Below are 13,481 nucleotides of genomic sequence, written 5' to 3'. Positions count from 1 at the left end.
AAAATAATAAATACCTTTAAAACTTTGACTTTTCCAAACGGTGGTATACCTTGAAAACGGTTATCGTCCCATGTCTAGTCTGTGTGTCTGTTTGTGTCTGTCTGCCTGTTTTGTTTGTGCATCTGTCTGTCTGTCTGTCTGTCTGTCCGTCCGTCCGTCCGTCCGTCCGTCCGTCCGTCCGTCCGTCTGTCTCTTTTGTTTGTCCATTCGTCCTGTCTTTCTGTCTGTCCGTCCGTCTTGTCTGTTTTGTTTGTTCATCCCTCTGTCTGTATCTTTCTTTTTTGTTTGTCCTTTTGTCTGTCCATCTGCCCGTCTCTTTTGTTTGTCTATTCGTCTGTCTGTCTCCCTGTCTGTCTGTTTTGTTTGTCTATTTGTCTGTCTGTTTAGTTTTCTCATCCGTCTGTCTCTGTTTTGTTTGTTCATCCCTCTGTCTGTCATTGTCTCTTTTTTTGTTTGTCCATTCGTCTGTCTGTCTCTCTGTCTGTCTGTTTAGTTTGTCCATCCCTCTGTCTGTCTGTATGTCTTGTTTTGTTTGTCAAATTCATCTGCCTGTTTTTCAGTCTCTTTGTTTTGTCTGTCTGTCTATTTATCTATCTGTTTGTTTGTATGTCTGTTTTGTCCATCTGTATGTCTGTTGTTCAGTCCCTCTGTTTGTTTTGTTCATCCGTTTGTCTTTCTGTCGGTTTTGTTTGTCCATGCATCTGTCTTTCTCTTTTTCTTATCTGTTTTGCCTATTTATCCATCTGTCTGTCTGTTTTGTATGTCCGCCCGACTGTCTGTTGTTTGTCCATCTGTCTCTTTCTGTTTTGTTTGTTCATTTGTTTGTTTGCCTGTCTGTCGATCTGTTTTGTCTATCCAGCCATCAGTCTGTCTGTTTTGTCCGTCCGTCTGTCCGTCTGTTTTGTCTACAGTGTTGTTAATGGGCCTGCATGATATTGGAAAAAGCAGACATTGCGATATTTACTTTTCCTTTAATATATATTGTGATATGAATACAGTTGCACCAGACGACTGAATCAGCTCTATTAAAATAATAAATACCTTTAAAACTTTGACTTTTCCAAACGGCGGTATACCTTGAAAACGGTTATCGTCCCATGTCTAGTCTGTGTGTCTGTTTGTGTCTGTCTGCCTGTTTTGTTTGTGCATCTGTCTGTGTGTCTGTCCGTCCGTCCGTCTGTCTCTTTTGTTTGTCCATTCGTCCTGTTCTTCTGTCTGTCCGTCCGTCTGTCTGTCTGTCTGTCCGTCCGTCTTGTCTGTTCATCCCTCTGTCTGTATCTTTCTTTTTTGTTTGTCCTTTTGTCTGTCCGTCTGCCCGTCTCTTTTGTTTGTCTATTCGTCTGTCTGTCTCCCTGTCTGTCTGTTTTGTTTGTCTATTTGTCTGCCTGTTTAGTTTTCTCATCCGTCTGTCTCTGTTTTGTTTGTTCATCCCTCTGTCTGTCATTGTCTCTTTTTTTGTTTGTCCATTCGTCTGTCTGTCTCTCTGTCTGTCTGTTTAGTTTGTCCATCCCTCTGTCTGTCTGTATGTCTTGTTTTGTTTGTCAAATTCATCTGCCTGTTTTTCAGTCTCTTTGTTTTGTCTGTCTGTCTATTTATCTATCTGTTTGTTTGTATGTCTGTTTTGTCCATCTGTATGTCTGTTGTTCAGTCCCTCTGTTTGTTTTGTTCATCCGTTTGTCTTTCTGTCGGTTTTGTTTGTCCATGCATCTGTCGTTCTCTTTTTCTTATCTGTTTTGCCTATTTATCCATCTGTCTGTCTGTTTTGTATGTCCGCCCGACTGTCTGTTGTTTGTCCATCTGTCTCTTTCTGTTTTGTTTGTTCATTTGTTTGTTTGCCTGTCTGTCGATCTGTTTTGTCTATCCAGCCATCAGTCTGTCTGTTTTGTCCGTCCGTCTGTCTGTCTGTTTTGTCTACAGTGTTGTTAATAGGCCTGCATGATATTGGAAAAAACAGACATTGCGATATTTACTTTTCCTTTAATATATATTGTGATATGAATACAGTTGCACCAGACGACTGAATCAGCTCTATTAAAATAATAAATACCTTTAAAACTTTAACTTTTCCAAACGGCGGTATACCTTGAAAACGGTTTTCTTCCCATGTCTAGTCTGTGTGTCTGTTTGTGTCTGTCTGCCTGTTTTGTTTGTGCATCTGTCTGTCTGTCTGTCCGTCCGTCCGTCTGTCTCTTTTGTTTGTCCATTCGTCCTGTCCTTCTGTTCGTCCGTCCGTCCGTCCGTCCGTCTGTCTGTCCGTCCGTCTTGTCTGTTTTGTTTGTTCATCCCTCTGTCTGTATCTTTCTATTTTGTTTGTCCTTTTGTCTGTCCATCTGCCCGTCTCTTTTGTTTGTCTATTCGTCTGTCTGTCTCCCTGTCTGTCTGTTTTGTTTGTCTATTTGTCTGTCTGTTTAGTTTTCTCATCCGTCTGTCTCTGTTTTGTTTGTTCATCCCTCTGTCTGTCATTGTCTCTTTTTTTGTTTGTCCATTCGTCTGTCTGTCTCTGTCTGTCTGTTTAGTTTGTCCATCCCTCTGTCTGTTTTTATGTCTCGTTTTGTTTGTCAAATTCATCTGCCTGTTTTTCAGTCTCTTTGTTTTGTCTGTCTATCTATCTGTTTGTTTGTATGTCTGTTTTGTCCATCTGTATGTCTGTTGTTCAGTCCCTCTGTTTGTTTTGTTCATCCGTTTGTCTGTCTTTCTGTCGGTTTTGTTTGTCCATGCATCTGTCTTTCTCTTTTTCTTATCTGTTTTGCCTATTTATCCATCTGTCTGTCTGTTTTGTATGTCCGCCCGACTGTCTGTTGTTTGTCCATCTGTCTCTTTCTGTATTGTTTGTTCATTTGTTTGTTTGCCTGTCTGTCAATCTGTTTTGTCTATCCAGCCATCAGTCTGTCTGTTTTATCCGTCCGTCTGTCTGTCTGTTTTGTCTACAGTGTTGTTAATAGGCCTGCATGATATTGGAAAAAACAGACATTGCGATATTTACTTTTCCTTTAATATATATTGTGATATGAATACAGTTGCACCAGACGACTGAATCAGCTCTATTAAAATAATAAATACCTTTAAAACTTTGACTTTTCCAAACGGTGGTATACCTTGAAAACGGTTATCGTCCCATGTCTAGTCTGTGTGTCTGTTTGTGTCTGTCTGCCTGTTTTGTTTGTGCATCTGTCTGTGTGTCTGTCCGTCCGTCCGTCTGTCTCTTTTGTTTGTCCATTCGTCCTGTCCTTCTGTCTGTCCGTCCGTCTGTCTGTCTGTCTGTCTGTCCGTCCGTCTTGTCTGTTCATCCCTCTGTCTGTATCTTTCTTTTTTGTTTGTCCTTTTGTCTGTCCGTCTGCCCGTCTCTTTTGTTTGTCTATTCGTCTGTCTGTCTCCCTGTCTGTCTGTTTTGTTTGTCTATTTGTCTGCCTGTTTAGTTTTCTCATCCGTCTGTCTCTGTTTTGTTTGTTCATCCCTCTGTCTGTCATTGTCTCTTTTTTTGTTTGTCCATTCGTCTGTCTGTCTCTCTGTCTGTCTGTTTAGTTTGTCCATCCCTCTGTCTGTCTGTATGTCTTGTTTTGTTTGTCAAATTCATCTGCCTGTTTTTCAGTCTCTTTGTTTTGTCTGTCTGTCTATTTATCTATCTGTTTGTTTGTATGTCTGTTTTGTCCATCTGTATGTCTGTTGTTCAGTCCCTCTGTTTGTTTTGTTCATCCGTTTGTCTTTCTGTCTGTTTTGTTTGTCCATGCATCTGTCGTTCTCTTTTTCTTATCTGTTTTGCCTATTTATCCATCTGTGTGTCTGTTTTGTATGTCCGCCCGACTGTCTGTTGTTTGTCCATCTGTCTCTTTCTGTTTTGTTTGTTCATTTGTTTGTTTGCCTGTCTGTCGATCTGTTTTGTCTATCCAGCCATCAGTCTGTCTGTTTTGTCCGTCCGTCTGTCCGTCTGTTTTGTCTACAGTGTTGTTAATAGGCCTGCATGATATTGGAAAAAACAGACATTGCGATATTTACTTTTCTTTTAATATATATTGTGATATGAATACAGTTGCACCAGACGACTGAATCAGCTCTATTAAAATAATAAATATGTTTAGATTGATTGGGATGATTTTGTAGGATAGTGCTTGTAAATAAAGTAAAACCAATGACAAGCATATATAAATTCAACAAAGCAAAGATACAAATGAACAGCGCTCTCTGCTTTCCTCTGAGGCTGTACTCACACTATGTACAGTTGCCTCGACCCAGGCCAAAGCACGCTTGTCCTCCCTCCCTCCCGTCTCCCCCGACGGCCCGCGCTGACACCACAAACGGGCCTTGGCACGCTTACGTCATCGATGCTGCACTGTTCAGTGAGAAGCGCTCTCTCACTCAGCAGCACAGTGGAGATTTCTCTAGTTATATCGTTTCAGTCGGTTTGATATGCAGTGACATGCAGTCAAATATTTCGCCAAACAGTCCTTAGGGATGCAGTGACACGCAGTCAGATATTTCGCCGAAAAGGTCGCCACTTTTGGCGCTCATAAACAATCATGATGTCCTCGTGCTGCAGGAATGAGGAGGTCTTCTGAAGATGCAGCTGTCGTGCAGTGAGGAGTTCTCGTCTTTAATGAACTACGGCAGTTTGCGTTCACTGAACAGTAAGAATGATTAATAAATCCATATGAAACAGCCCCTTAAAGTCACGTCTTGCTTTTAGTTTCGGGCTTTGGTTTTGCACTCACACACAAGCGTACCGTGCCAAAGCCCAAGTGAACCGCGCTCAGACACACCTCTTCCAACCGGGCCAGGGCCGGCCAAGTGAACCGTGCTTGAGCCCGATTCAGCGCACTCACACTTCTCAAACGATCCGGGAAACGGGCCTGGGCACGGTACGGATGGCATAGTGTGAGTAGGGCCTGAGAGTAATAAGTAATAATCAGGTGCAGAAATTGAGCAATCAGATGTGAAATAACTCAGTCCTCATCAAATAAATAATTGAATACATCTTGGCTATGGATGATATTTGGCATTGTGATTATTTTTCCTGTGAGATCTTTTTTGTGTTCAACAGAAGAAAGGCACTCATTACAGTTTGTAGCCACCTGAGAGAGAATAAATTGTGGGTGAATTTCATTTATTGGGTGAACGATCCCTTTAAAGTGTGTCCGTCTGTCCTTTTCTGGTTTTCTCTCTCTCTCTGTGTCTGTCTCACAAGACTTCCTGGTAGGGAGAGGAAGTGCTGGCGGTGACGGTTGGGTGACGTTGATAGTTGAGTTTGTCATAGATGGTTTGAGGCTGCAGGGGGAGTAGAGAGAGTGACGTTACTACAGGTTCCAGAGAAATGTGAAGCAGCTCTGAGTCATTAATGACCGTAAATGACCACACTCATCTAGCAGACCGCTGAAATTATTGTCCTCGTCGTATTCAATTCCTAAGAATGAGTTTAAATGTTGTATATGGCTGATTCCAGCGTTATGGATGTGACCTTTGCAGTAAAAGTTCAAAACAATAATATACAGAAAAAGTATACGTTAACATCTTATTGAAACATCGGTTTATATTTTCCAAAACAACTCACCACAGAGTTATGGGATCAAAACATTTCAATCTGTGAATATTTTTTATACTTTAAATTATAGGGGTGTAACGATTTATCGTTGTACAATTTATTGCGATGCAAAAGTGTCACAATATGCATCGTGGCGTTATGACGATTTGATTACGATATGACGTCTGTTTTCTCTTATTAGTTGAGCTGTTTGCACGTGAGCTGCGTTCCACCTGCTGTCGCACGTGAGTTCAGATTGCAGCAGCAGTAATGTTAGCAGACCAAGATGAGTGGAGCTGAAATAGAGGATGGCCCATCCTCTTAAAATCAGACGTCAGGCAACATTTCGGTTGTACAGTCATTGCTTTAGACTCGTCCGCTTTTCGACACGCATACTGGGTCAAACATCCTAAGTTTTAAAGTCTTCACAGTGATTTACATACTTTGCACAGCGACAGGGAAACCTCTTTATGGTGTTGAAAGAGGCACATACTGTATTTATAAGGTACAATTCACCCTAAAATATCATTCTGTCTTCATATAATGTTCCCGCCGCAAAATCACACATGACGTGAGCTGTTACTACAGAGGGCGGACTTTGATAGACGCGCGCATATGGCAAGCCGTTTTAGCATTTAAACCTTTGTTCAGACTATCCATAAATATATTTAGAGATATCTCTAATTATATTTTGACTAGTCATAATTATAATTCGACTAGTCAGAATGACAATTAGAGATATCTGCAATTACAATTGTACTAGTACGAAATCAGATTGGAGATATCTGCAAATATATTATGACTAGTCATATTCCTCCATTGACTTCCATTGAAAAATATTTGCAGATATCTCTAAATGAGTTTTGACTTTTCACAATTGTAATTAGAGATATCTCTAAATGAATTTAATTAAATATGAATTAAATACCTGGAAATGTGGATTTTTTTTACACACACAAAAAACGCAAGTGACCAAGCAAAGCCTTAAGCTCTTACTGTTAAATTCAATTGAATAGAAAGCTTTTTTTTTTTGCACCTTTACTTAAATTGTTCCTTAATTTTGTCTCTGTCATTTCAATAATATTTTTAAGAAGTTTTTAAATTGTTTTATTTTCCAGAGACAGGCCTGTTTAATTTATTTTCTTAAAGAAGGTTCAGTTTAACAAGTTGAAACAAAAGAAATACATAAAAAATAGTTTACTTGGTAAAATTTGCATTTCAGTTTAATTTTCAATTTTTATTCCAAATATCGTGATACATATCGAATCGTGAACATTATATCGTGATACACATCGTATCGTGAGCTGGGTGTATCGTTACACCCCTATTAAATTAGCAAAATAAACATGCGTTATGGATGTGACCAAAACGTCAGTGAGTTTACAGTATACAACATGTTTTGTAGAAATTCAGTGAATTAAACTGCAAAACCCATAATAAATAATGCTCATCAGAAGGAGAAAAGTTGCCTTTTCTTAGAACAAAAATGATTCATTTTATTTTATTTTGACATTTGCATTTTTTAGAGAAAAGCTTTGTTATGGATGTGACACTTTTTTGTTATGGATGTGACGGATGTGAAATTACCATTTGTGTGACTTTGGTAAATCAAATATAATAGTTTGAAAACATTGACTGAGACATTTTGAAGTATTTTTAAAGTATTGTAAAGAACTTGCCTATTCAATAAATATAGAAATGGTTTTGCTATTTTGGTACAACTTACACTAACACTAACCCCAACCCAACAGTCTACTTATAATCTAATGAGAATTAGTTGGCACATTGATGCAGTGTAACTTAAATTCAACAAACAGACCATCAAAATAAAGTGTGACCAAACAATAATGAGTAAATAAAAACTACACACAAAGCACCAGTGTGTGTATAATAATCAGCCTGAACAGAACGGAAAAAATATAAGGGAATAAAAATCTCGGATGTTTTTATGGTGATTAAGGGATAATTCCAGACTAAATAATCTTACAAATGTTTGTCAAATGCTAAATTGCTATGAAATGCACACTTATGTTTATAAGCACAAGCTTGAGAGGACTTCAAGTATGAAGCAGAACAGTGATGGATTAATCGCTGGCCACTTTATTAGGTACATCTCTTTAGCATATCTTGGCAGATATTATTAAACTTTTTGCTTTGGCTGCAGCTCGATGCATTTATGGTGTAAACATGATCACAATGATCTTCTGTCGTTCAAGCTGAGCTTATAGGGGCAGTTGTGGCTTAATGCATATTGATTTAGACTAGTAATTGAAAGGTTGCAGGAATTGATGATAGTGGGAGTGAATGTACTGCTCTCTCTCTCTCTGTGTGTGTTTTTGTGTGTGTGTGTGTGTGTGTGCATGCTCTAACTTTTCAGTCGTGTGTGTGTATGGGTACTTGGCTGGGTTGAAAGCAGACGGCCAATTTGAAGTGTGGTTTAGCATACTCGACAATACCCACTTCACTACTTCTCACTTCACTTCAGAATGGAGAAGTGACCTTTGTCTTGGTTATCGTGTCAGACAGGCTGGTCAGAGTGTTCTAGATACTGCTGATCTACTGGGTTTTCCTACACAACCATCTCTAGCGTTTTGTATTTTGCACGAATAGTCTGAATGCGAGATTTCAGCACAGTTTTTGCTTGACGTGGGTGTGAATGACAAATGGATGTAGGGATGCTAGATTCTACCAAAGTTCCTTTAAGGCAAGTTGTGTCAAACTGATCTGGGTTAACTAAAATAAAATAGCTGCACAGCTGATGAGTCAGAACTAAACACTTTATGCTGGGCGACACGGTGGCTCAGTGGTTAGCACTGTCGCAAGAAGGTTCGATTTCTGGCTGGGTCAGTTGGCATTTCTGTGTGGAGTTTGCATGTTCTCCCCGTGTTGGCGTGGGTTTACTCCACAGTTCAAACACATGCGCTATAGGGGAATTGATCAGCTAAATTGGCTCTAGTGCATGTGTGTGACTGTGTATGGATGTTTGGAAATGAAAATGAATGAACCAAACTCTTTCTGCTGCTCCTATCTGTCTGTCTGTCTGTCTAGCTTTTGTGTATGTGTCTGCTGATGATTCACATCGAGTTTACTAGAAATACTGATTAAAAATTAAGCTCATGTAAAAAAGTTTTGCTTGTCGCTGATTTCCAGTTTTGAAACAGAGCTCAATCTGAATCATTTCATTGTAAATAGCATGTGAATGTGCACGTTCGGTGTGTGTTACTTCCAACCAGGGCCGGAGTTAGACTCCTTTTCAGCCCTGAAGTTTCAAGCCTTATGCCCCATTCACACGTGGCTTCAGCGTCAGCGCTTGACTGAAGGCGTGTCTGAAGTTGGGGCTGACGCGATCATCATAGCAGTGTCAGCCAATGAAATTCAGTCAGCAATAGGCCACTGTCTAGCTGGTGTATTTGCATACAGCGATCTGATTGGCTGACGCTTCCGTCGGCGCTTGAAAAGTTGAGCTAGTCCCAACTTCTGCCGCAAGCAACACCTCTGAAGTGGTGCGGAAGAATCCACAATGCAGTTCGGCAACGCCTGACGTCACTCATTCAAAGTGAATAGGAAGTGTTGACGCTGACGCCCCGTGTGAATGGTGCGTTAGATCGGCCCACCTCAGTTCACAACTGACTATATTAAAATAAGGTCATTTCCAATTCAGTTTCTAATGACACTGTCACGTCTTTTTCAAGGACTCGGCTGCTTTAGAACTTCAAATGTTTTTCATAAATATGAGAACATTAAAGGGTAGCTAAATCTCCAACAGTATTCTTTAAAACATCACAACGTCTTTTCCTTCAATATCTGAATAAATGTTCTGTGCTAAATTCTTTATAAATATCCAGTCCTTTGTAATTGTGGTCACACAAAAAAATAAAAATAAAATATGTACACCTACATATGTAACCTAAACAGTATTATATGTATTAACACTAAAAATGAAAAAAAAAATACTCTGGTGAGATTCGAACTTGGGTCGACGACATTGTAACGCATTGTGCTGACCGCTGGACCACAATGTTGCTATTATGCTGGTGAGGTTGGAGGAAAAAATAAGTATTGCACTGTCATCTGCAAGACTCTTTTAACCACAGTAAAATTCATTAATATTAATTATACGAATTCTTATATTCACTAAGGTGCCGCTGTTTGGGGTCGAATGATAGTCACGTAATTAACCTGCAGGCTGCATTTTGCTCACGGGGCTGCGAGAAAATAAATAAAAAGAGCAAAGCTGCAGCAAAATAATGAATAAAAGAGTGAGAATATGGTCAAATAAATAAATAAATAAATAAAAAGTAAGACTACTGAGAGTACAATAAGCTAGGGACACCAGCCCTCGCGCCCAAAGAACAGATCGGCCCATCGGGAATTCTCTCGGTCCTCCCGATTAACCAATCTGGGCCTGCTTCCAACTGTCCTTACTTATTCAATACACTGATTTAAGGCAGTTCTGAAGGCGAAAGTGTTTCTGATCTGGTACTATTAAGGAAGACCTTATAAAGTGGCCAGAGAAAGTATAAATTGAGTACTCACCAAGTTTTTATCGACTTTGATGTCGTCCACTGTTTCATAAATGGACATCCCGTTCACAACACTTTCAGTTCGCTTCTGTAATGCAGATCATATCAGGTGAGCTGCTGGACACATTTCCTCATTTCTGTTCTAATAATCACGCTGGTATGCATCTAAATAAACAACTGTGTCTAGGAAGTACAGCGGGGGAAACAAGTATTGATCACGTCACCATTTCTAAATATTTCTAAAGGTGCTGTTGACTTGAAACTTTCCCCGGATGTTTATAACAACCACAGAAATCCATAAAGAAAACAAAACTAATGAAGTTCTGTGTAATGAAATAAAATGAAGCAGGGAAATATCATTGAACACATGAAGAAAGGGAGGTGTAGTTGGGCAGTGAATGCCCAGACAGCAGCTGAAATCTCTCAGTAGTTCTTCAGCAACCCTTTGCCCCTCCTCTGTGTAAATGAATAGCAGCTGCTTCAGTCCTACATCTACATTAGCAGGAGGATGAAGATGAATCCAGGGTGGACATTTCAGCAGGATAATGAGCTGTAGAATGGCCCAGCCAATCACTTGAGCCGAATCCAATAGAGAATACAAAATAAAGCTCAGATTTGATAGACGAGACCCCAGTGGTGTAGCGCAAAAAGCGGAGGCCCTCCTGCAGGGATCACTGACGGGGCCCTCTGATAAGGAGGGGGGGGTTGGAGACGACAACGATCACTAATTGAGGAGCGGGGAAGGGAGGCGGGGTGGAGCGACAACACGTGGAAGCCTTCACAAACTGAGGAGCGATCACAAACCGGAAGTGGCGAGAGCGTCAAAGTAGCCAGAAGTCAATCATTTTCAATGACAATCGGCGGCGAGTAACAGCACGGCGCGTCTTCTCCCATGTGGGCGTCGAGGAGACTTGAAATCAAGTAAACTTTATGGTATGATATGACGCGGTTCGGCGGCAAGCAATCAGAATGGAGTAGTCCACCGCTTGAGAGAAGTTCAGAGAACACAGACCTGTGAACTTTGGTTCCGACCACAGTTGTTCCCAAGAGTTTGATGCGGTTGCCGGATTTTCAATTATTGAAAATTGCGATGACGCAGGGCCCCCTAATCCGCTACACCATTGCGAGACCCACAGAAGCAGCAAGATTCTCTGTTGAAGTCAGTGAGAAACTCGCACCTGAGCAATGCATGTGGCTTAATTCTCCATATGAGAGACGTCTTCAAGCTGACATTACCAAAAAAGCCTTTTAAATAAAGTATTGTTTGAGGTTTTTGCCCAAATCTAGTTCAATTCCTTGTCAACAGCTCCTTTAGAGATATTATTCCCAGGAAAAAGCATGACATCTTGTTCAATACTTATTTTCACTGCTGTATTTAGAGAGAGTCCTCTCGCAGATTTGTCTGGATGTGAAAACATTGAGATGTCTGATTGGTAAGACGGAAATAAGCTGCTCACCTTTGCAGGGCCTTCAGGGTTGACGTCTTCATAGACCGTGATCCCAGCTTCACTTTCAGTTTGTCCTGAAATATATCAGATAATGAGGTCTGTATAATATTCAGCTGAAGACAATATTATAAGCCCTCCTGTGACATTTTAATTCTTCAAATATTTCCCATGTGCTGTTTAATTGAGAGTAGGCTTGTGCCGGTTTTCGGTAATGCGATAAATCACGGTAATGAATATGCACGATATTGTTATCGCGGGCACTTCAAAATACCGTGAAAAATAATAGATCCGAATTTATATTTTTAGAACGTGCATTAGCTTATTTTCCATCAACCGCTTGAAGAAACACTGCGTATATGCTGCGCAGAACTGATGCGCACTCTGATGTAAACAATGCCCACATGTAGAAGCACTGTGTGCATGCAGTGCGCGCCGCCGCTGCCACCGCACTCTAATCCTCACACGAAGAAGAAGTATGGCGGAAGGAGGAACGCTGCCGACAATTTATCCCCCTTTAGCTTATTTTCCATCAACCGCTTGAAGAAACACTGCGTATATGCTGCGCAGAACTGATGCGCACCCTGATGTAAACAATCCCCACATGTAGAAGCACTGTGTGCACGCAGTGCGCGCCGCCGCTGCAACCGCACTCTAATCCTCACACGAAGAATTTATCCCCCTTCAAAAATGGTAAAGCCAGAGGTTTGGAAATATTTTGGGTTTCAAAAAAATGTAGAGGGATTGCTGATCGAAGACGGTTTCCCTTTGTGTAAAACATGTGGACGGAAAGTGGCTGCTAAACACAGGAACACGTCTAACATGTTCGCTTATATTCGCGACAACCATCCACTGCAATTCAGGGAGATAAAGGTAAGACGCTTCTTTTCTCATGCTGAATACCACATAAAACAACTATTTGAAAGACAGGATGGCAAAATTACGTTAACTTATTTCCATTTGCTGCATGTTGCTTGCTTCCATGTAACGTTAGTTTAAGAGTTAGCATGAACTCCTCTGGTTACACTACACTTAAGTTTGCGTCTCGTATTTTAACAACAAAATACAATACTCAGCTAAAAGTAAGTTCTGTAATTTAATAATGGAAATTAGGCAGAATAATTTGATTTTAAGCTAAAAAAGGAATGCAACACAATCATACATTTTCACACAGTGCGAGTAAACTTGATGTTTACATGTTTACAAGAGAGTACAAGTAAAGTGCAAAACTTAAGCTCATCATCGTGTGTCTTCTATTACTAAAATATAGTATCAAATGACAGATGCATTTAGTTGAAAGTTGGAACTTGGTTTATTTTTAACCTAAAAACAAAAAAAACGAAAAAATTTACTTTGCTTGTATTCTCTGTCTGAACAGCATCTTTTATTTAAATTATCAGAGGTATGAAGTAATATTTTTCATTCCTATTTTACAGAGTGGCCATGCATCTAGCAGTGCTGGTTCATCTTCAGCTGAAGCCATCGTTCAGCCAACAGTTCAAGAGGCATTCCAGCGTCAGGCTTCATATGGACCTTCATCATGGAGCAGGAGGGTAAGGGCAGCATGAAGTCAAAGACTGAAGCTGAGATCAAACTGTATCTTTCTCTGCCACTAATAAAATCAGAGGCAGATCCATTGCAGTGGTGGAGTTTGCATGCTGAAGAACTTCCTCATCTTGCTACCTTGGCTAAGTTTGTCTGCATTCCTGCAACAAGTGTTCCTTCAGAGAAGGTATTTAGTGCCAGTGGACATATCCTCTCACCTCAGCGTTCAAAGCTCAAGCCAGAAAAAATGAACATGCTCTCATTTTTGCACTTTAATTTCGAGGACTAAAATATGCCAGGCCGCCCAGAAGAGATACCAGGAATTGGTTGAAAATGTTTATTGTTGATTCTTTAAAAATTGTTTTTTTGCTCTTAAATCTATTTAAAAACATATAACAAATGTTGTCCTTTTGCAGTTTGCACATTCACTTTGATATAATTGCTTAAGTTTACTTT

General features: G+C 40.2%; 1 protein-coding gene across 2 annotated transcripts in view; it reads right to left on the bottom strand.

Moving 5' to 3' along the window:
- Nucleotides 1-1,969: 1,969 nt before the first annotated feature.
- The window catches only part of si:cabz01074944.1, a 44,923-nt gene continuing 33,411 nt past the window's right edge, over nucleotides 1,970-13,481 (bottom strand). The window contains exons 5-7 of one of the 2 annotated variants that reach the window (XM_005172150.6): nucleotides 11,493-11,557; nucleotides 10,049-10,123; nucleotides 1,970-5,259 (exon numbers count right to left, since the gene is read on the bottom strand). In XM_005172150.6, the coding sequence (XP_005172207.1) occupies nucleotides 5,173-5,259; nucleotides 10,049-10,123; nucleotides 11,493-11,557 (227 nt within the window). In that variant the 3' untranslated portion in view covers nucleotides 1,970-5,172. The remainder of the gene's footprint in view (nucleotides 5,260-10,048; nucleotides 10,124-11,492; nucleotides 11,558-13,481) is intronic. The other variant, XM_073907990.1, reaches the window with a different exon arrangement.

Source organism: Danio rerio, chromosome 7 (genome assembly GCF_049306965.1).
Source record: "Danio rerio strain Tuebingen ecotype United States chromosome 7, GRCz12tu, whole genome shotgun sequence".
Classification (NCBI taxonomy): domain Eukaryota; kingdom Metazoa; phylum Chordata; class Actinopteri; order Cypriniformes; family Danionidae; genus Danio; species Danio rerio.
This window is presented reverse-complemented; position numbering and strand designations above follow the sequence as displayed.